Here is a 24,463-nt window from a genome sequence, read left to right as displayed (position 1 = left end):
TGAAAGCAGAGACATGACAGCTGAGGGGGGAAGCATGTGTGAGGCATGTTTGTTTTGCATTTAGCCCCTGAGCACAGCTGTGTGCACTGTCCTTTTCCCAGAACACCGGAACACAACAAGAGTGAAGGGGCCCCCATGTCCACAAGCCCATCCTCTCACTTTTGATATATAGAGTATATGCTCCAGATTATAATGCCTTGGATTCGGACCAGGGAGTAAAACTGGATGTAATTTGGTTGAGTCCAGCGTGATGTGTTCGGCTGACAGTATATAGACCGCACTGCACTTCACTCACCTGCTGACAGAGACCGTCAATGTGGTTCCAATTTAGGGGATTATCAACGGTTACTGTGCCCGAAGTTTTTCTACAAGGCTTCATCCTCTGGTACTTATGACCCTTTGTCATATACACTAAAGAACGTACTCATGCATCAGTGCTGTTATTTACCACAGTAAACCTCATCTGTTATTTCTGTCCCCAGGGAGAAAAAATTGACAAGCACGGTGGATGGCTACCACTCGTTATGCCAAGACACACTTCCTAATCAGTGATCAATCGGTAACTTTGACTGCAAAATGAGTCCGATTTTTATGTGTGAAGATTTTAGTACTGTTCTGACACCATAGGCTTTGGTTTGAAAGAAGCAAGACGACGCCCGTGTGGTTTGCTTGGGTTCTAAACTCAGCTGGGATAGACTCCAGCTCACCCTTTACCTTGAACAGGACAAGAAGGTACATTTCCCACACTGGTGTGCTTTTATTTTGAAGGCTTGGCTTTACAGGCTACAGGATGTGTTAAGCTGATTTTTTCTGAGTGTTTCTTCAGGGTTATTTTCCCCATGAAAGTTAAAATTCGGGAACAGAAGGGCGACGTTAAAAAAAAAAAAAAGGCAACATTTTCCCCGGAAAAACGAATGAACTGGACCTTTCAGTAAGGGTCGCAGACAGAAAACATAAGGCTGCATTTTGTGCAGTAAAGAAATGTATTCAATATACGCTAAGCTATCTGAACAAAATATCTTAGCTTTGTGTTATAAGTGACAGAACAAATTAGTGTAATCATCATACTTGCCAACCCTCCCGAATTTTCCGGGAGACTCCCGAAATTCAACGCCTCGCCCGAAAACCTCCCGATTTTCAGCCGGAGCTGGAGGCCACGCCCCCTCCAGCTCCATGCGGACCTGAGTGAGGACAGCCTTTTTTTCCACGACGGGAGGACAACAGGGTGACAAGAATTAAATCATCCAGACTAGAGATAAATTGTATTATTATGTTTATCGTACCTAAAAATAAATATATTTATTAATTTAAAAAAAAATAAAACTAAATAAATGTTTACTATATTTTGCTAAAAACATCAAAATTTATTGTATTTTTATTTGTATTTTTTCTGACTCCTAATTCCAGCCATAGAATTATACCGGTACATTAAAATAAACATATTTGAAATAATTAATTTTAAATTATCATAATAATTCATTTAAAATGACCATATTTAATTATTAAAATAATTGCTTGTTTATCAACAACTTTAGCATTTTATTCATTACATTTTGAAGCTCTCAGAAGCCAAGTTATGTTATATTCATGTTATATTTATGCAAGTTTGAAGTATCAATCATCTAAACACAGTTTTGTTTGCATATTTTCAGGATATATATATATATATATACATATATATATATATATATATATATATATATATATATATATATATATGAAATACTTGACTTGGTGAATTCTAGCTGTCAATATACTCCTCCCCTCTTAACCACGCCCCCAACCATGCCCCCACCCCCCGAAATCGGAGGTCTCAAGGTTGGCAAGTATGGTAATCATATGTCTCAATAATAATGAATTAAATGCCTTTTTCGGATACAACAAAAAAAAACACATTTTGGACATCCCTGTCTTACACCATCAGGGCGCTGACAATGTTGTGCTTCGATATGTTGAATCTTTGTGTTTTTCTCCAGGATGGCGGCTTGTTATTGTGTTATGTCCGACTGCTCTTCCTGAGGCAGCAGATAGTAAAAAAAAAAAAAGCAAAATATTTAAATAAGAAATAACACCAAATTGCACTGGAAGTGCTGTACAATAACTTCCTGTATTTGAGCAAATAAGTGCATGAATCTGTTTGGTATCAACATCAGTTCTGCACATCAAAAGTCTCAAACCCAAATTGCTTCCTCATTTGCATATGCACTTTTAATGAAGGTAGTCAGCGTTGCCTGTAGTGTTAGTGCTAGGTTTGATTTCCTTCCCACACACACACACACACACACACACCCCTTCGGTAGGAACCACACATCATGTGGCCCAAGATATCGCCGCACTGTGCTCTTTGGCCTTCATGCGCAGAGAGGCGATACTGGAGGACTTGCGGTCAGGGTCCATGTTGAGATCGTACGTGTTGAGGCCCGTAGCCATGCCCGGAGAGCCTCCAAACAGGCCGCCCATGTGGGCCTGGCCCATGTGACCTACGGGGCTGGGAACACCCAGGAAGTCGGACACCCCGCTGGCGGAGTGGGGGTGAGGGGTCATGCAGGGGGTCATCGTGTCGCAGGACACGACGCAACCCGGCACGGGTGACGCCGCGCTGCTGCCGCTGATCCAGGATGGGTTCTGTATCTGACAAAAAAAGAAGAAGCAGGAAATGAAGTAGAGCGTATATTACGTAGACGCAGTAGTTCAAATCGACGTTTGACTTACTTGTGCGTAACTCTCAGGGCGTGTCAGCAGCGGCAGCTCGTAAGCTGTAGAGAAATGCGTTCGAACCTGCTGCATCTGACCAAAACGCTCCCTTTTTCTCCATTTGGCACGCCGGTTCTGGAACCACACCTGTATGGACGACATGATGAGTTGTCGACCTTATTTGGTAACTTCCTATATTACTTATTTCCGGGGCTTTTAAAATGGTATTGGAACCACATAGTATGTTGTTTTTAATAACATACTACATTAATGTGTTAAGGATAAATCTTTATGGAGGGTCAAATGGGACAAAATAAGTAAATATTTATTTAAATGATAAAACGAGCACCACCAGACTGTTACACAGTTTTTATTCACAAGCCTTAGACTTAGACTTCTTTTTTATTGCCATTCAAATTTGAACTTTACAGCACAGATAAGAACGCAATTTCGTTACATAAGCTCATGGTAGTGCAGAATAAAAAAGCAATAAGGTGCATATATAAATGAATAAATATATATATATATAATATATATATAAAATAAATAAATATATATAATATATATAAATAAATAAATAGATTACTGTACAGATAAATATATTGCACTTTTTCACATGCGTCCACGTTTATGGATGTATGTTATATTGTCTTTTTTATTCCAGCGAGTTAATCCATTTTGGGGGAAGTTGAGGGGATAATTTAATTATGATGCGTTTAAGAGTCTTACGGCCTGAGGGAAGAAGCTGTTACAGAACCAGGAGGTTCTGCTTCGGAGGCTGCGGAACCTCTTTCTAGAGTCATCAACAAACTAAATAATGCACAAAAACTGGCTTGTGAAGTAATATTTATATATCTTTGTATCACTTTTTACTATCTTTTTAGTACATTTTGACCATCATTTTAACACATTTTGCTGTCTTTTTATTACAAAAATAGCGTATTTGTCATCAATGCATATTTTTTAGGCACTGTGTGCTTTCCATTTGTGTGTAGTGTGTATGAATGGAATTGTTCATTTCTTAGTGGTTGTTGGTTTTTATGTGCGTACTTCATGTGGGTTTCACTTTGTGCTTTAAACTAAATCTCGTATATTATTTACAATGACAATAAAAGGAATATATACTGTATATAATTACCTAAATGTGTCATTAAATCAGGATAATTACAATCAAATACTTAAATGTGTCAATGTATTTAATGTAAAATCATTTCATAAATTAATCATTTAATAATGTAAAGATTTCATTATTAAAATATTTTATGAACCTGTGTCAGCTTTTCATGAATGTATTTTATCTGTCAAACTCACCCACCAAAGGTTCGTGAAAATACGTGTAAACCATGAAATAACTGGATTGTAAAATAATTAAATTGTAATATCAATAATTAAATCATGAAATGATTAAATCAATAATTAAATGATTGAATAACTCAGTGTACTTTTAAATCAAATAAATAAATAAATTACACATTTATGTATTTAATTCCAATTATAATTAATTCATGACACATTTAAGTCATTGCTTAAATATTTATTTAATCATTTTTGTACCATTTGAACTGCCATAAATCTGAGTTCTTCTCTGTGCAAAAACTGCACCACAGTGACGCCTACTCTGTTGAGATTGGCTCCAAAACTTCCGGCCATCTCTCGAAGCTACATAGAGACATGCACCCCTCAGTTTACCATTAGGGCCACAGTGAATGCATAGAAAAAATATAATACTACAAATGGGTATTGTTCCAATACTAAGTACCGTATTTTTCGGAGTATAAGTCGCACCGGCCGAAAATGCATAATAAAGAAGGAAAAAAACATGTATAAGTTGCACTGGAGTATAAGTCGCATTTTTTGGGGAAATTTATTTGATAAAACCCAACACCAAGAATAGACATTTGAAATGCAATTTAAAATAAATAAAGAATAGTGAACAACAGGCTGAATAAGTGTACGTTATATGAGGCATAAATAACCAACTGAGAACGTGCCTGGTATGTTAACGTAACATATTATGGTAAGAGTCATTCAAATAACTATAACATATAGAACATGCTATACGTTTACCAAACAATCTGTCACTCCTAATCGCTAAATCCCATGAAATCTTATACGTCTAGTCTCTTACGTGAATGAGCTAAATAATATTATTTGATATTTTACGGTAATGTGTTAATAATTTCACACATAAGTCGCTCCTGAGTATAAGTCGCACCCCGGCCAAACTATGAAAAAAACTGCGACTTATAGTCCGAAAAATACGGTAGTTAGTTACAGGGCTAGTATCGGCCATATCAATGCTAATACTGCTAATAAAAATTTTCTAATTGATTGAATGATTAATTTTTTATCAGACAAAAACACTGAATGGTGGGGTAACAATATCAATTAATATTTAAAATCTTTCCATACAATGGTTCTAATTTGAATATTTTGCTTTTTGCCCTTAAAAGCCCTCCTGTGTCAAGGGACTTATTTTCTGAGTTTGTAAACAATAACAAAAACTACGCGGGGCGGTATAGCTCGGTTGGTAGAGTGGCCGTGCCAGCAACTTGAGGGTTCCAGGTTCGATCCCCGCTTCCGCCATCCGAGTCACTGACGTTGTGTCCTTGGGCAAGACACTTTACCAACCTGCTCCCAGTGCCACCCACACTAATTTAAATGTAACTTAGATTTTGGGTTTCACTACGTAAAAGCGCTTTGAGTCACTAGAGAAAAGCGCTATATAAATATACTTCACTTCACTACGCAAATATCACTGTAGTATCGACCATATCGTGATACTATACTTGAAATTGTTACTGTCGATATTTGTATCAACCAACCTATCTTTGTTTGCATTCAAGAGCTTTAGTTTAACGCTTAGCATGGCTTTCTCTATTTTTCTGCTGTAGTGTAATACTTGTAAGAAACCCGAGCAGCACAGCTTCCGGTCAGCTCGCCAACACTTGGTGCAACACATCCAATAGCCCCGTAAAGTCAAACCTTCAAAATAAAAGCACACCGGTAAAATTGAGTCTATACTGTTAAAGGCCTACTGAAACCCACTACTACCGACCACGCAGTCTGATAGTTTATATATCAATGATGAAATCTTAACATTGCAACACATGCCAATACGGCCGGGTTAGCTTATAAAGTGCAATTTTATATTTCCTGCGAAACTTCCGGTTGAAAACGTCTAGGTATGATGACGTATGCGCGTGACGTCGATGGTTGAAACGCCATTGTATCCAATACAAAAAGCTCAGTTTTCATCGCAAAATTCCACAGTATTCTGGACATCTGTGTTGGTGAATCTTTTGCAATTTGTTTAATGAACAATGGAGACTGCAAAGAAGAAAGATGCGATCGGTGTATTAGCGTCTGGCTACAGCAACACAACCAGGAGGACTTTGACTTGGATAGCAGACGCGCTATCCGACGCTAGCCGCCGACCGCATCGATGATCGGGTGAAGTCCTTCGTCGATCCGTCGATCGCTGGAACGCAGGTGAGCTTCGGTGTTGATGAGCAGATGAGGGTTGGCGTAGGTGGAGAGCTAATGTTTTTATCATAGCTCTGTCGAGGTCCCGTAGCTAAGTTAGATTCAATGGCATCGTTAGCAACAGCATTGTTAAGCTTCGCCGTGTAGTTACAGGTCCATGGTTTAATAGTATTGTTGATTTTCTGTCTATCCTTCCAGTCAGGGGTTTATTTTTTTTGTTTTTATCTGCAGTTAAGCACGATGCTATCACGTTAGCTCCGTAGCTAAAGTGCTTCACCGATGTATTGTCGTGGAGATAAAAGTCACTGTGAATGTATTATAATGTCCATTTCGCGTTCTCGACTCTCATTTTCAAGAGGATATAGTATCCGAGGTGGTTTAAAATACAAATCCGTGATCCACAATAGAAAAAGGAGAGAGTGTGGAATCCAATGAGCCCTTGTACCTAAGTTACGGTCAGAGCGAAAAAAGATGCGTCTTGCACTGCACTCTAATACTTCACTCTCACGTTCCTCATCCACGAATCTTTCATCCTGGCTCAAATTAATGGGGGAATCGTCGCTTTCTCGGTCCCAATCGCTCTCGCTGCTGGTGTAAACAATGGGGAAATGTGAGGAGATTTTCAACTTGTGACATCACGCTACTTCCGGTACAGGCAAGGCTTTTTTTTTTATCAGCGACCAAAAGTTGCGAACTTTATCGTCGATGTTCTCTACTAAATCCTTTCAGCAAAAATATGGCAATATCACGAAATGATCAAGTATGACACATAGAATGGATCTGCTATCCCCGTTTAAATAAAAAAAATGTCATTTCAGTAGGCCTTTAACATTTCAGGTATGATCATGTTTGAATATTTCTGAGAGGCAAGTACTAAGAAACACTGAAAATGTGCTGGCCAAAAAAAAGGCAAGGCGGGTTTTCTAAACAAGCTTCACTCACACAACAAAATGAAACCCTGCACTTCACCTGTGCTTATTTGCAAAGTGACAAGCGCAGCGTTGCCCACGCGTCTCCTAACCATGTTTGACATGTCCGCCGTGTAATGAAAGCGTCGCTGTGTGTCCGAGTGACCTCACGGCGGCTGAAGGCGGGACGAGAGTCCGCCGGTGCGTTGATTGGCCCAAGCAGTCTGGCCTCATGGAGGCTTCCAGTGTTTCACACATCAGATCTTAACGTGGAAGATTAGGAGGCAATAACTGGAACATTGAAATGTGAGGTTGCGACTTAGCTTTGTTTGCATTTTCCTTTTTCATTTCCTGCACACTAAAGCTGCTTTTCAGACGCTGTCGGCCTCCATAACTGACCCAGGATCAGTTTATACCTGTCTTCCTAATGCATGATGATTCATTCGCAGTGCAATGTGTTGCTTATTATGAGTGACTGTATGTGTACATGTTGCACACACTGTGTCGTGACAGTAATTGGTAAAGACCCTGACAGCTTAAGTAGCTGCTGGACTCTCAATGAGGCTTTATTTATGTTCCAGCCCGAGACAGAAAGGCCAAATAGGCCCCAGCAGGAGAGCCGCACGGGCCCAGGAACACTTTGAAGTGCAAGAGCCGCTCGGAGGATTGATAACACGCCTCCGCTGTCACTCATGTCAGCTGAAAAGAAATCTGAGGCTCAGCCTGGCTTCGGCTTTCCAACACCCCCAAAAGCACCGGTAATGTGACGGAAAACACTTCCAGCTAGTGTTGCTGTTCATTAAATGCACATTTACACCACGATATTCTTATTGTATAAAGCGGAAACTCTTGTTTTCTTTCCAAAAACGGATCGGAAACTGAAGCAATTTTTCCCATAAGAAATCTTGTAAATGCAATGAATCGCTTAAAAATCTGAACACATATTTTTCAGAAATTATAGTTTCACATGCACATAACAATGCAGAATACATACAAACAATGAATTAAACAACCAACCAATTGGTTCATACTTGCGAGGTGCAGATCGATCAGTATCGGTTGATTTTCGGGAAAATGTACGCCATCAGCATTGCCCATTACTGTTTTTCAATGTTGATCACACATGCCGATCCCCTCTGGCTGATTTCTTTTTAGACAAGCGGCTAGCAGCTAATTATGTGTCTCAATACGCAGTGTGGAGCCGCTGCGTCACGTTAATGATAATCACCTCCATTACAGTAAATAAACTGCATTTCTTAGTATCTTTAGTATCATTATCATGTATCATTATCACTGGAGGACGAGGCTAAACATGTTACAGACTGAGAGCAAGCCATTCGCAGGAATGCTAATAGCTAAGCTAACCGCTAAATTGTATTGACACATCACCAAGAAATAAGTGCTTAGTAAAGTTCAAGAAGTGTAAAAGGGACCACGTTGCAGCAGAAAATAAGCAGTTTAGGCAATTAACAAGTAAAATATTAAGAGTTAGAGAAATGATAATATAATAATTGTTTGTGTATCAGTATTGCCACAATTCGTAAATTAATGAAGGAGTTTTATAAATCCAATAGTGTTTATCACCTTCTTTTTTAAAGTGCTGGCACTCACAACTCTTCTTTGGCCCCACGGTGGCTTTTTTTTTTGCATTATATGAAAATGGGGGCACCATTTTGGTGAAAATATTTCACAATAAAACATGATCATGAAGTAGCACTGTACTTTACACTGGATAATTACCGCAACATCAGACCTACATTCTAATGAGATGCAATACATGAACCCTACCAGAAAGTCTGCCTTTGAGAACTGTGCGTAATAATATCTAACCAGAATACAAAAGCTCTCAAAATAGTAAAACTAAATATAAAGCCAAAATACAAAGAAGCTCTCATAATGATATAATGCAGTTCTACTTTACTGCAAACTGTAATAAACTAGTCTTATAATGTTACATTATTACATCTATTGCATTGTTATGAATGATATATACCATAATAATATCTCAATTATTGATAACAGAAAATAATTTCAGTATGCACCATTGGAGTTATTAGTTTAGAGCAGTGGTTCTCAAAACATGTTTCACCAAGTACCACCTCAGAAAAAAACTTGGCCATCCAAGTACCACCATAATGACCAACATTAAAATACAGTAACATAGTAGGCCTAAGTATTTATTAAAAGCAAGGCAGACGTTTTATTTAACAATTATATTTAATATTTTTGTCTACTGTTATAATATACAAGTTTGAACAGTAGCGCTATCATTACATCCTTTAAGAAACGGCAGAGCACTCTTGTCATAAAGAGGATCTTTGACTAGCAGTTTTTTTTTGCAGTAAGTGATAAACAAAAATACCACACCCCTTCTGTCATATAGATGATCTTTGACTAGCATTTACTTTTTTGCAGTAGGTCATTAAAAACAAAGGATCTTTGACTAGAAGTTTTTTTTGGGGCGGTATAGCTCGGTTCCGGGTTCGATCTCCGCTTCCGCCATCCTAGTCAGTGCCGTTGTGTCCTTGGGCAAGACACTTTGCCCACCTGCTCCCAGTGCCATCCACACTGGTTTAAATGTAACTTAGATATTGGGTTTCACTATGTAAAAGCGCTTTGAGTCACTAGAGAAAAGTGCTATATAAACATTATTCACTTCACTTCACTTGCAGTAGTTGATACAAAAAAAAACAGTCCTTCTGTCGTATAGATGCTCTTTGACTAGCATTTTTGGCAGTAGGTCCTTAAAAACGGAGGAGCCCACTGTCATTTTGTGGATCTTTGACTAGCTTTTTTTTTTTTTGCAGCTGGTCCTCCAAAAATATCAGCGCGCTCTTGTCGCATAGAGGAACTTTGCCTAACTTGATTTTCTAGTACATCCTTTAAGAAACGGCAGAGCACTCTTGTCATAAAGAGGATCTTTGACTAACAGTTTTTTTCCTCCAGTAGGTACTTAAAAAAACACCAGTGTGCTTTTGTCTTATTAGGGATCTTTGAGCAGATTTTTGTAAACACCTGGGCACTCCTGTTTTATAGACAATCTTTGACTCACATTTTTTTGTTAATATGTCCTAAAAATAATCTGAGTGCTCCTGTCATATAGAGGATCTTTGACTAGCTTAATTATTTTGCAGTTGGTCCCTCCAAATGTCAGAGCATTCCAGTCATATGGAGGATCTTTGGCTAGCAATGAATTTTTTTGCAGTAGGTTCTTAAAACCAGCAGAGTGCTTCTGTAATATTAGGGATCTTTGACAAAGCAGATGTTTTATTTAATAATTATATTTAATATTTTTGTCCACTGTAACATTATACAAGTTTAAACAGTAGAGCTGTCTTTGAATAATGGAAAATAAAACACTGTACTTTTGATTGAGTGTTGCTTTGGCGTACCACGAGAGGTAGCCTGTGTACCTTAAGTGGTACACATACCACAGTTTTAGAATAAATAGATTAGAGTCATTAAAGTATTTGTCATTAGATTGTTTAATGTAATCCACTTTGTTTTATTTCACGCCATGTAATTCTATTTTCATACATTTTTATTTCAAATGCAATGGACATCTTAGAAAAACTAAAACTAAACAAACCTGTAGTATATTATTATATAGGAAAGTACAAGGAAAACAAAAATAAATACTCTACTGTACTATAGTATGACAGAAAAAAGGAAGACTGAAACCAAACAAAAAAAATATTATTACAGAAAAAAAAGACAAACTAAACAAAATATTCTACTATACTCTATTATTACATAAAAAAGGGAGAAATGAAATAAAACAAGAAAAAACTCAACACTATTACAGACAAAAAGTAAACTGAAGCAAAAATATATTCTATTATTACAGAAAAAAGGAAAACTGAACCCAAACAAAAAAATATTATTACAGACAAAAAAAGACAAACTAAACAAAATATTCTACTATACTCTTATTATTACATAAAAAAGGGAGAAATAAAATAAAACAAGAAAAAACTCAACACTATTACAGACAAAAAGTCAACTGAAACAAAAATATATTCTATTATTACAGAAAAAAGGAAAACTGAACCCAAACAAAAAAAATATTATTACAGAAAAAAAAGGACAAACTAAACAAAATATTCTACTATACTCTTATTATTACATAAAAAAGGAGAAATAAAATAAAACAAGAAAAAACTCAACACTATTACAGAAAAAAGGTAAACTGAAACAAAAATATATTCTATTATTACAGGGAAAAAAAAGGGAAAACCAAAAACAGAATACTCTATTATACCCTATTATTATTATTGAGAAAAAGAAGACTAAAACAAAAATGGTCTATTTTATTATTACGGAAAATTCTACTATACTCTTATTATTACATAAAAAAGGGAGAAATAAAATAAATGAAGTGAATTACATTTATATAGCGCTTTTTCTCAAGTGACTCAAAGCGCTTTACATAGTGAAACCCAATATCTAAGTTACATTTAAACCAGTGTGGGTGGCACTGGGAGCAAGTGGGTAAAGTGTCTTGCCCAAGGACACAACGGCAGTGACTAGGATGGCGGAAGCGGGGATCGAACCTGCAACCCTCAAGTTGCTGCCACGGCCGCTCTACCAACTGAGCTATACCGCCCCATAATAATAAAACAAGAAAACCTCAACACTATTACAGAATAAAGGTAAACTGAAACAAAAATATATTCTATTACTACAGGAAAAAAGGAAAACCAAAAACAGAATACTCTATTATACCCTATTATTATTATTGAGAAAAAGAAGACGAAAACAAAAAATGGTCTATTTTATTATTACGGAAAAAGGAAAACCAAAACCAAAAAAATACTCTGTAACGATAAGTATAACAAACTAAAAATACAGACTTATTGTTCATGTTTCTTTTGTGCTGTGTGAGCTCCCTGGACTGACAGGATGGAGAATCTGGGAGATGTGGTGTTGTCGCAACCCCTGACCCTTGACCCCTGACCCCAGCATGTATCGGTAATGCATATGACTCCAATCTGAACTTACTTTCTGTCTTTGAAAGCCGCAGAGAGAAAAAGCAAACAAAACCAGACAAGATCTTTTTTTCATTAAAAGTACTTCTGGTTCGCGGGATCCAAATATCGATAGTATCGATACCGACTGCAGTATCAGTTTTGGATCGATACCCTCATTTGCGGTATCGCCCCACCTCTACTTCCACCATTTCTTTAGGACGCGTCACATAATGAGTTTTATTGACAGAGACGCTCCATTCATGCACCGTAGGTCCTTTCGCGTGTGAATGCAATAGAGAACACTTCTCAGCCCTTTTATCTTTTTACCGCGAGCGTTTAAGAGGGCCGCGGGGAGAGCCGGAGGCCGTAAAGCTGCAACATCTGAGCCACTTGGCTCTGATTGTGAGAGCCTCACGGCGGGCTTCACTGAGTTATAACCTGCGGGCGCACGCACTTCCTGTCTTTTGCTCTCCCCTTTTGTCATTGGCTCTCATCCCCGCTCTTATCTGCTGCCATGTGGCGCCCTCGGTTGCCATGTTGGAGCTTTCATTAGTCGGAGCAAAGCGGCAAACGTGGGTCGAAATATCACTGCCTACTTTTTCTCGGGGGGCATTTGGGCAGAGTTTCACACCTCAACCCAGGAGACCCCAGCAGGGACACATTCTTGTCTGGACAGGAAGTTAATGAAAGAAAAACACTGGCAATCCAAGGGCTTAAGTCAGGCCTGTTCAGCTTAGAGTTCGCACTACGTCAGGTCTCCAAAAACAGCAGAGCACTCTTGTCATTTAAAGGATCTTTGATTAGCAGGTTTTTTGCAGTAGGTGATAAAAAAGAAAATATCAGAGCCCTTCTGTTATATACAAACCCCGTTTCCATATGATTTGGGAAATTGTGTTAGATGGAAATATAAACGGAATACAATGATTTGCAAATCAGTTTCAACCCATATTCAGTTGAATATGCCACAAAGACAACATATTTGATGTTCAAACTGATAAAACATTTTTTTTTTGCAAATAATCATTAACTTTAGAATTTGATGCCAGCAACACGTGACAAAGAAGTTGGGAAAGGTGGCAAAAAATACTGATAAAGTTGAGGAATGCTCATCAAACACTTATTTGGAACATCCCACAGGTGTGCAGGCTAATTGGGAACAGGTGGGTGCCATGATTGGGTATAAAAACAGCTTCCCAAAAAATGCTCAGTTTTTCACAAGAAAGGATGAGGCGAGGTACACCCCTTTGTCCACAACTGCGTGAGCAAATAGTCAAACAGTTTAAGAACAACGTTTCTCAAAGTGCAATTGCAAGAAATTTAGGGATTTCAACATCTACGGTCCATAATTTCATCAAAAGGTTCAGAGAATCTGGAGAAATCACTCCACGTAAGCGGCATGGCCGGAAACCAACATTGAATGACTGTGACCTTCGATCCCTCAGACGGCACTGTATCAAAAACCGACATCAATCTCTAAAGGATATCACCACATGGGCTCAGGAACACTTCAGAAAACCACTGTCACTAAATACAGTTGGTCGCTACATCTGTAAGTGCAAGTTAAAGCTCCACTATGCAAAGCGAAAGCCATTTATCAACAACATCCAGAAACGCTGCCGGCTTCTCTGGGCCCGAGATCATCTAAGATGGACTCATGCAAAGTGGAAAAGTGTTTTGTGGTCTGACGAGTCCACATTTCAAATTGTTTTTGGAAATATTCGACAACGTGTCATCCGAACCAAAGGGGAAGCGAACTATCCAGACTGTTATCGACGCAAAGTTCAAAAGCCAGCATCTGTGATGGTATGGGGGTGCATTAGGGCCCAAGGCATGGGTAACTTACACATCTGTGAAGGCACCATTAATGCTGAAAGGTACATACAGGTTTTGGAACAACATATGCTGCCATCCAAGCGCCGTCTTTTTCATGGACGCCCCTGCTTATTTCAGCAAGACAATGCCAAGCCACATTTAGCACATGTTACAACAGCGTGGCTTCGTAAAAGAAGAGTGCGGGTACTTTCCTGGCCCGCCTGCAGTCCAGACCTGTCTCCCATCGAAAATGTGTGGCGCATTATGAAGCGTAAAATACGACAGCGGAGACCCCGGACTGTTGAACGACTGAAGCTCTACATAAAACAAGAATGGGAAAGAATTCCACTTTCAATGCTTCAACAATTAGTTTCCTCAGTTCCCAATCCTTTATTGAGTGTTGTTAAAAGAAAAGGTGATGTAACACAGTGGTGAACATGCCCTTTCCCAACTACTTTGGCACGTGTTGCAGCCATGAAATTCTAAGTTATTTATTATTTGCAAAAAAAAATAAAGTTTATGAGTTTGAACATCAAATATCTTGTATTTGTAGTGCATTCAATTGAATATGGGTTTAAAAAGATTTGCAAATCATTGTATTCCGTTTATATTTACATCTAACACAATTTCCCAACTCATATAGAAACAGGGTTTGTAGATGATCTTTGACTAGCATTTTTTTTTGTTGCAGTAGATCATTAAAAACAAAGGAATTTTGACGAGCAGGTTTTTTGCAGTAGGTCCTTAAAATCGTAGGAGCACACTGTAATTTTGTGAATCTTTGACTCGCTTTTTTTTTTTTTTTTTGCATTTGGTCCTCCAAAAATATCAGTGCACAGGAACTTTGCATAACTTGATTTTCTAGTACATCCTTTAAGAAACGGCAGAATCCTCTTCTCATAAAGAGGATCTTTGAAGAGCAGTTTTTTTGCAGTAGGTGATAAAAAAAAATATCAGAGCCCTTCTGTCATATGATCTTTGACTAGCATTTTTGTTGTTGTTGCAGTAGGTCATTAAAAATAAAGGATCTTTGACTAGCAGGTTTTTTTGCAGTAGTTGATACAAAAAAGCCCATCAAAACCCTTCTGTCATATAGATGATCTTGAAGTAGCATTTTTTGGCAGTATGTACCTTAAAAACGGAGGAGCACACTGTCATTTTGTGGATCTCTGACTAGCTTCTTTTTTCTTTCTTTTTTTGTAGTTGGTCCTCCAAAAATATTAGCGCCCTCTTGTCACATAGAGGAACTTTGCCTAACTTGATTTTCTATTACGTCCTTTAAGAAACGGCAGAGCACTCTTGTCCTAAAGAGGATCTTTGACTAGCAGGTTTTTTTGCAGTAGGTGATACAAAAAAACATCAGAGCCATTCTGTCGTATAGATGATCTTTAACTAGCATTTTTTTTTTTTTTTTGCAGTAGGTCATTAAAAACAAAAGATCCTTGACTAGCAGGTTTTTTGCAGTAGTTGATAAAAAAAACAACCATCAGAGCCCTTCTGTTGTATAGATGATCTTTGACTAGCATTTTTTTTCAGTTGGTCCTCCAAAAAATATCAGCGCGCTCTTGTTGCATAGAGGAACTTTGCCTAACTTGATTTTCTAGTACATCCTTTAAGAAACAGCAGAGCACTCTTGTCTTAAAGAGGATCTTTGAATAGCAGTTTTTTTTCCTCCAGTAAGTAGTTAAAAATGCCAGTGCGCTTTTGTCATATTAGTGATCTTTGAGCAGATTTTTGTAAACACCTGAGCACTCCTGTTTTATGGACAATCTTAGACTCACATGTTTTGTTAATATGTCCTAAAACAAATCTGAGCACTCCTGTCATATAGAGGATCTTTGACTCGCATATTTTTTTGCAGTTGGTCCCTACAAATGTCATAGCACTCAGAGGATCTTTAACTAGCATTTTTTTTTTGCCGTAGGTTCTTAAAAACAGCAGTGCACTCCTGATATATGGAGGATCTTTGACTGGCATTTTCTTTTGCAGTTGGTCCTTAAAAATGGCAGAGCACTCCTGTCATATAGAGGATATTTGACTAGCATTTTTATTTGCAGTTGGTCCCTAAAAAATGTCAGAGCACTTCTGTCAGATAGAGAATCTTTAACTAGCATTTTTTTTTGCAGTTAGTCCTTAAAATCGCAGAGCACTCTTGTCTTATAGAGGATCTTGGACCCTGATTTTTTTGTAGTAGGTCTTTAAAAACAGCGGCGCACTCCTGCTATATAGAGGATCTTTGACGAGCATTTTTTTGTAGTTGCTCTTAAAAACAGCGGTGGGCTCTTGTCATATAGTGGATTTTTGACCAGCATATTTTTTTGCAGTAGGTTATCCAAAAATATCAGGGCGCCCTTATCACATAAAGAATCTTTGCCTAACTTTTTTTTTTTTTGGCCGTACATTCTAAAATGCCATGCCTGTTATATAGAGGATCTTTGACTTGCCTTTTTGTAATGTGTCCCTAAAAACAGCAGAACATTCCTACCACTTAAAAGATCTTTGTTTTTCAATAAATCCTTAAAAAACATCAGAGCACCCATGCCACATATAGGATCTTTGGCCAACGTAGCATATTGTATACAGTTTATGAATTTCTCTTTGAGATTAATGAAGTATTTTATGACTATATTATTTATTTATGACTATATTATCCATTTAGGGAAGTAAAAGTCTGCCTTGCATTGACATTTTATACGACTGGCTTAGGTTGTCCGGAACATGCACTCGCACACACACACACACACACACACACACACACACACACACACACACACACACACACACACACACACACACGTCCTGTCCATCACCTAGAAGAGAAATGTTTTGCATTGCCGCAGCACAAACAGACCGCATGCAAACTGCAAAGGGGGCCAAAATGGTGACGCTTCAGTCTCAGGGGTTGTGTGGTGCAAACCTGGGTCTGACCTGGCGCTCAAGGAAAGGATGTTTATAAACGTGCCGCTGATCACCATCAAAACACGGCAGAGTTGAGCTCATCTCCTCATATGCTGATGAAAGCGTGCTCTCCAAAAACACAACATGTGAGGCCCAGGCCCCCAGCCCCCTTGGGCCCCCTGGCCTCCCCCACTCCCACATCGCCAGATTAATGTCTCAGAGCGTTTTTTTCTGTGAGTGACGTTATCTGTACAAGGCTGCAGATGTTGAAGGCACCACAGACTTGTCTTGCTCCTGAAAGCATTTCTGAAGTGCTTTTATTGTGAAAATATGGACCAATAATATAATTAATCTCTAACGTACCACTTCCTGGTATTCCTGGTGTTGTGCACTTCCTCACAAACCCCATTCCCATCATGCCGTTTACTCCTATGCGAGTCTTCAGTCACCCAAAGAATGTCTGGGATTTCATGATCTCAGTCCGCATGTATTCCCAATGCGGCCCCCGAGTCAAAAGTTTGGGAACCCCTAATATAAAGTGTCTTTTACGAAAATTAATTGGAAAAAATAATTGATTGATTACTGAAATAATCGACAGCTACAACCCTCGAAGATAATAATTTTTAACATATGGCAGTTAGTTGGCTTTTTTTAAATTCTTAATAGCTCTGTTAACGTTAACGCATGCGGTTATTGAAAATAATTATCGCATTAATCATAAATTAATTAAAATTAAAAATATTTGTTTGACCGCATTGTTACACGGGCAGTGATCAGGTCGCACGTCAGTGCAAAGATGAGTGAGGAGAGTCCCAGCGGTGTGCAATTTCAGACAGTCTGGACAGAAAGCATCAAAGATCACATACAGCAAGATGCAAAGGTGGTCGGTCATTTTGATATTTAGGTCCCATTTTTTGGGTGGAATTGGGCATTTTTTGTTTGTACTTGGTGTAAGGTTGTAATCGCTAGTCAAAAACAGAGCCACGGGCCACAAATGAACTAGACAGTAGTTATATTGCTGTTGTTGTTTCAGGCTGCTGAGAGATAATGATGAAGTCAACAATAATACATGACATGTTAACACAAGCAGACTTATTTTTCATGAAATGTCCTATTCGGCACTCAATTAATGTCAACATAAATATTAAAGTAGCACTTTTTAGTCATTGGAAGAAGATCGGACAGAACTTCATGAGTTTAGTGGACACGGGTTGTTCACTCTATTATTATTGAAGATTCTTATTTTCTTTATCATGTCAATATGTCTTCAATTTACTTCACACATAAATGTTTCTTCTTAGATCTTATGAAAACTAAAACACTCAGTAGTAATTTGACTTACCTGCACACGTGCTTCCGTCAGGTCGGTCCTCAGGGCCAGCTGCTCACGGGCGTAAACATCGGGGTAGTGCGTCTTCTGGAAGACCTTCTCCAGCTCTTCCAGCTGGTAGCTGGTGAAGGTGGTGCGATTGCGCCTCTTCTTGCCCTTGTTGCTCTCGCCGCCGTCGCCCTTGTCGTGGGGGCCGGCGAGATCGGCGCCCGTCGACCTATCAGAGGCCGCCTTCGCAGCCTGGTAGCCGGCGTCCATCGTCGGATGGTCGGAGAGTGGAGTCAAGTCAGAGTCTGTCAGACTGGAAGTGTCCTTACCTGAAAGTCAGACCAGGGATCGAGCACGTGTTATTGTTTTATTTCTATTTATGCCCCCTGAGGGTGGTCACAGTAAGGGTGTTGTTGTTGTTTGGCGTGGCTGGTAAAGAACCGTCCTGTATAACTATGTTGTTGCAAAACAACAACTTGTTAGCGGCCACTTTTGCCGTGGAATGAGACAATATTTTGGGGGAGATATGCCAGGACGTTGCAAAAAGCAGACAATAGGTGAAAGTGCAAATGTTTAGAAAATGTTGTAATTTTTGTTTCTTAATGAGAGACCATAATAGATTATAGGGTTGTCCCGATACCAATAAAATGTATTTCAATACTTTTCGATACCTTTCAATACTTTTCTAAAAAAAGGGACCACAAGAAAATGGCACTATTGGCTTTATTTTTACAAAAAAATGTATGGTACATTAAACATATGTTTGTTATTGCAATCGAAGAACAATGTTGTCAACAAAGGCTCCTAATTTGTCTGCTGACGTATGCAGTAACATATTGTCATTTATCATTATATTATTTTGTCAAAATTATGAGGGACAAGCTGTAAAAAATAATTATTAATCCACTTGTTCATTTACTGTTAAAATGTGGTTATTTTCTATTTTATCATGTTCTATCTACACTTCTGTTAAAATGTAATAATCACTTATTCTTCTGTTGTTTGGATACTTTACATTAGTTTTGGATGATACCACAAATTTAGGTATCGATCTGATACCAAATCATACATTGGTCATATTCAAAGTCCTCACGTGTCCAGGTTCATATTTACTGAGTTTATAAACATAATATGAATTAAAAAAAAAGGAAACAAGATTTTGTGACGATAAAACATATCGATGCAATCATAGTAGTATCGACTAAATACACAATTGTACTTGGTATCATTACTGTGGATGTTAGGTGTAGATCCACCCATAGCATTTGTTTACATTCAGGTGCGCTAGCTTTTGCTTTTGCATGTTTAGCTATTCCTCGTCCTGCAGGGATGATACTTGTAAGAAACTTACTTTATTTGTCGCCATGGAGATGAGGATTAGTGATTTAGAAGTAGCTAAAACACTGCAGACTGCTGATGGATGTTTGCTGCTAGCTAGCTAGCCATGTTTTAAAGCACCTCTTCCTGAGGGCGTTTCAGTGTTATAAGTTCTCCTTAATCGTCAGTTTTTAGGCCAAAATGCGTCCGTTCTCCCTTTTCTGTTTACACACTGTGTCTGCTCGTAAGTACTCCGTGATTGTGCGCTGCCGAACATGCTCCTCTGCTCATAAAACCAGCAATGTAACTGGTACTTTTCAAACAGAGCATAGTGCGGTTTTTGATTCATTAGTACCGCGATACTATACTAGTACCGGCATACCGTACAAATCTAATAGATTATCATCACACATCAACATTTCTAACATGTAAACGCTGCCTTTCTAGTTTGGAAGATCATTTGGGGAGTTTAAAGGTAACAATGGATAAAACATAGACATGCGACCCAAACTAGATCGAATTAGCTTGATGCGTTCATCTGGTGGACCTAATCAGTCCCTGCGGGATTTAAAAAAAATATACATATATATATTTTATGGCAGATTTTTCAAAAAGTTGCAATGTTTTGAGGCTTAATTTTTTTCCAAAAACATTGAATACTACTGTACTGTATTGATGTTTTACTCATTGTATCCCACACACTTAAAAGTGACACTTGATGGCTGTGAACGCGCCTACTCAGAGTTCACTGTCGAATTACTGTACCGTTTATGAATGAATGAATTATAACCGTAGGCTTCCTTGCTGTCCGTTGTCTGCTCTGTCGACCACAAGCTGCAGGCATTCTCTGTGTATGTTTTACGCTTGAAAGGTTTTTGTCCATCTTACACATTAATTTATGTTCCAACACATTCACGTTAAGAGCATTTTTGAACTGTTAAACACTATAGTGGTCCTTTTATTTTGGTAAATGAGAGATTATCATCACACATCAACATCTCTAACGTGTAAATACTGCCTGTTTGCTCGGTCAACATTGCAAGTGCGACGACTCTGTTCTTAAAGGCCTACTGAAACCCACTACTACCGACCACGCAGTCTGATAGTTTATACATCAATGATGAAATCTTAACATTGCAACACATGCCAATACGGCCGGGTTAACTTACTAAAGTGCAATTTTAAATTTTGCGCGAAATATCCTGCTGAAAACGTCTCGGTATGATGACGTCTGCGCGTGACGTCACGGATTGTAGAGGACATTATGGGACAGCATGGTGGCCAGCTATTAAGTCGTCTGTTTTCATCGCAAAATTCCACAGTATTCTGGACATCTGTGTTGGTGAATCTTTTGCAATTTGTTCAATGAACAATGGAGACAGCAAAGAAGAAAGCTGTAGGTGGGAAGCGGTGTATTGCGGCAGGTGTTGTGCCGGATAACGCACCCCCGCCATAGAATGCACCTCCTGACTGTTGTGCCGGATAACACAGCCGATGTTTCATTGTTTACATTCCCGAAAGATGACGGTCAAGCTTTACCATTGGCCTATGGAGAACTGGGACAACAGAGACTCTTACCAGGAGGACTTTGAGTTGGATGCGCAGACACGGTACCGTGAGTACGCATGCAGCTGCGGCTTCCAAACATTTGATCGCTTGCCCGTACGTGCGTGCCGCTATGTGTATGTCACGTACGTAACTTTGGGGAAATATATGTGCTGTATGAACTTTGGGGAGGTGAACGGTACTTTGGGCTGTGGGATTGAGTGTGTTGTGCGGCTGTTTGAGTTGTATTGGCGGGTTATATGGACGGGATGGGGGAGGTGTTTGTTATGCGGGATTAATTTGTGGCATATTAAATATAAGCCTGGTTGTGTTGTGGCTAATAGAGTATATATATGTCTTGTGTTTATTTACTGTTTTAGTCATTCCCAGCTGAATATCAGGTCCCACCCGCCTCTCACAACATCTTCCCTATCTGAATCGCTCCCACTGCCCTCTAGTCCTTCACTCTCACTTTCCTCATCCACAAATCTTTCATCCTCGCTCAAATTAATGGGGAAATCGTCGCTTTCTCGGTCCGAATCGCTCTCGCTGTTGGTGGCCGTGATTGTAAACAATGTGCAGATGTGAGGAGCTCCACAACCTGTGACGTCACGCGCATATCGTCTGCTACTTCCGGTACAGGCAAGGCTTTTTATCAGCGACCAAAAGTTGCGAACTTTATCGTCGATGTTCTCTATTAAATCCTTTCAGCAAAAATTTGGCAATATCGCGAAATTATCAAGTATGACACATCGAATCGAACTGCTATCCCCGTTTAAATAAGAAAATCGCATTTCAGTAGGCCTTTAATTGCCTTACCCTGGATAAATGAATGTAAGTAAATATATAAATACATGTAATCTAGAAAGTTTTGATGCCAGGGTGTTGCTGTATGTTTATATACTACATTACCCAGAAGCGCTGTAGACAGGAACAGGAAGTAGGTCTGAGCTACGCAAAGAAAAGTTGATGTACATTACATGTTGTTGTTTCTGCTTCATCTACAAAATAATCATAAGTTTAAGCACGTTTGAACGCCGCTCAGAGACAAATTCAATTGGAAAAACTGACACTGATTGGTCAAAATGTGCAGGGCCGTTGCAGCCATTGGGCAAAGACAAAGTTGCGATAATAATTTGCGCGGGTGGGTTGAATTTGCATGAATTTGCGCGATCACAACATAGCAAATCCCTGGAGGGACTGCCCTATGACTATTGTTAGCATGCAGCATTGTGCATTTTATAGCGCCATGTGCACATTTTAATATGATTGTGTAATTTTTTGGTTTTACCACCATTGGCTCGGTCCAAACATTTCCATTGTGCCTCTGCTTCAAGTGACAGTCACTTGGCAGCTTTGCGCGGCCCATTATTCAATTGAAGGGTTATGACTGGGTGGAGCAAATGCATTTCTTGGTCTTTAGTTGCGAAATTTGTTGGCACTGAGTGTTAATATGAGTGCTGATTGTTTTTTGTTTTTTTTCTGTCTGCATGTGTGATACATGATGGTATAGCTTGCTGCATAGATCATGTGATGCGTTGAGGCATGTATGCAAGTATGACATATGAAGGGTGGCAGTTTTCATAGGGGAAAAAAGCGCCATGCGACGTCACAGGGACCGTCACCATTCATTTGCAGAGATGTTGTTTCTGGCGACGGAAAAATAAACACTTGCTGCACCCAAACACTAAACCCTCAGACAGATCCGTGCTAATAAATCATCACAGCGATGTTCCTGCCAGTGTCCATTAGAATTATTCACTTTCTTGCTTCTTTTTGGATCAAAACACCCAAAAGAGGCATCTTATTACTTTGTACACTTGGACAAGGTCTTACCCAGCAGGCACAAGACATTGATACAACGTTGATTATACATACATGTCCTTTAAAACTGACTTTGAGACAACATTGCAAAATAGTTGTACCGTATTTTTCGGACTATAAGTCGCAGTTTTTTTTTCATTGTTTGGCCGGGGTTGCGACTTATACTCAGGAACGACTTATGTGTGAAATTGTTTACACATTACCGTAAAATATCAAATAATATTATTTAGCTCATTCACGTAAGAGACTAGACGTATAAGATTTCATGGGATTTAGCGATTAGGAGTGACAGATTGTTTGGTAAACGTATAGCATGTTCTATATGTTATAGTTATTTGAATGACTCTTACCATAATATGTTACATTAACATACCAGGCACGTTCTCAGTTGGTTATTTATGCGTCATATAACGTACACTTATTCAGCCTGTTGTTCACTATTCTTTATTTATTTTAAATTGCCTTTCAAATGTCTATTCTTGGTGTTGGCTTTTATCAAATAAATTTCCCCAAAAAATGCGACTTATACTCCAGTGCGACTTATATAGGTTTTTTCCCTTCTTTATTATGCATTTTCGGCCTGTGCAACTTATACTCCGAAAAATACGGTATTTGTAAATTGAGACAACGTTGATGTCCAACCTTGGATCCACGTTGTTGGTTGGGAAATGACCAAATTTCAATGGTCACATCAACGTCACAACATAAACGTTGTCAAAAAAGCATGTTGTTGCAACGATATATTTGTGTTGTAGAATATTGGTTGGGAAACGACCAAAATCCAACCGTCGAATCAACGTCAGAACCCAACATTGATTAAACGTCATCAAAAAGCATGTTGTTTCAACGTTATGTTTGAGTTGCTCAACGTCAGGACCTAATGCAGCAAGTTCTCAACGTTGTTTTAAAAAGTTAAATGAAGTCGTTATTGTGCAACGTATTACTAGATACCCTTTAATTATCTTTGTCGCTTTCCGGACTGTTGTCAGGTGGAGTGGAGAATGAAAAAAAATGACTAGGGCAATCAAATTTAATGCATTACCTCAGGGGTGTCCAACATGTGGCCCTTTGCAAATTTTATTGGCCCAAAGCATATTATCAAAATAAATCCAACAAAGAAAAAAACTATACAAAATGAGCGAAACGATGTCATTTAATAAGAAAAAGCGAACATGTTATTACTAATAAGCAGCGCTGTCAAATGATTAATTATTTTAATCACACTTTTGAATTAATCGGATTAATCACAGTAAATTACATTGCATAATTTAAATTAACCTAAAAATATATATATTTGGACACAATTGACATTTTATTGTCAGAATGTCACAAAGGAACATTTTTAAAAAATGTTTTACTTGAGCATACTTCATTTATTTGCTAAATTTTGGTAACGGTATTATTATTATTATTCTAAAGTGAAATTTGTCAACGATCACACTAGTCCAGTGGTTCTTAACCTTGTTGGAGGTACGGAACCCCGCCAGTTTCATATGCGCATTCACCGAACCCCTTCTTTAGTAAAAAATAAAACGTTTTATTTTTTTCAAATTCAAGACAATGTTATATGTTTTTTAATGAACTGTGCATGAACCACAACAAATTACACACCTGCAAATCAGATGGAAAAAATAGAGGGAACATTGTTTGGGGGTATCCATAATTAAGTTAAAAGTTAAAGTACCAATGAC

The 24,463-nt window shown here is 38.5% G+C and overlaps 1 protein-coding gene across 2 annotated transcripts in view; it reads right to left on the bottom strand.

Moving 5' to 3' along the window:
* Positions 1-1,818: 1,818 nt before the first annotated feature.
* The window catches only part of LOC133616255 (homeobox protein aristaless-like 4), a 58,958-nt gene continuing 36,313 nt past the window's right edge, over positions 1,819-24,463 (bottom strand). For both annotated transcript variants that reach the window (XM_061975440.1, XM_061975441.1), the window contains exons 2-4: positions 18,111-18,415; positions 2,713-2,841; positions 1,819-2,631 (exon numbers count right to left, since the gene is read on the bottom strand). In XM_061975440.1, the coding sequence (XP_061831424.1) occupies positions 2,311-2,631; positions 2,713-2,841; positions 18,111-18,415 (755 nt within the window). In that variant the 3' untranslated portion in view covers positions 1,819-2,310. The remainder of the gene's footprint in view (positions 2,632-2,712; positions 2,842-18,110; positions 18,416-24,463) is intronic.

The sequence above is a fragment of the Nerophis lumbriciformis genome, linkage group LG15 (genome assembly GCF_033978685.3).
Source record: "Nerophis lumbriciformis linkage group LG15, RoL_Nlum_v2.1, whole genome shotgun sequence".
NCBI classification, from domain to species: domain Eukaryota; kingdom Metazoa; phylum Chordata; class Actinopteri; order Syngnathiformes; family Syngnathidae; genus Nerophis; species Nerophis lumbriciformis.
This window is presented reverse-complemented; position numbering and strand designations above follow the sequence as displayed.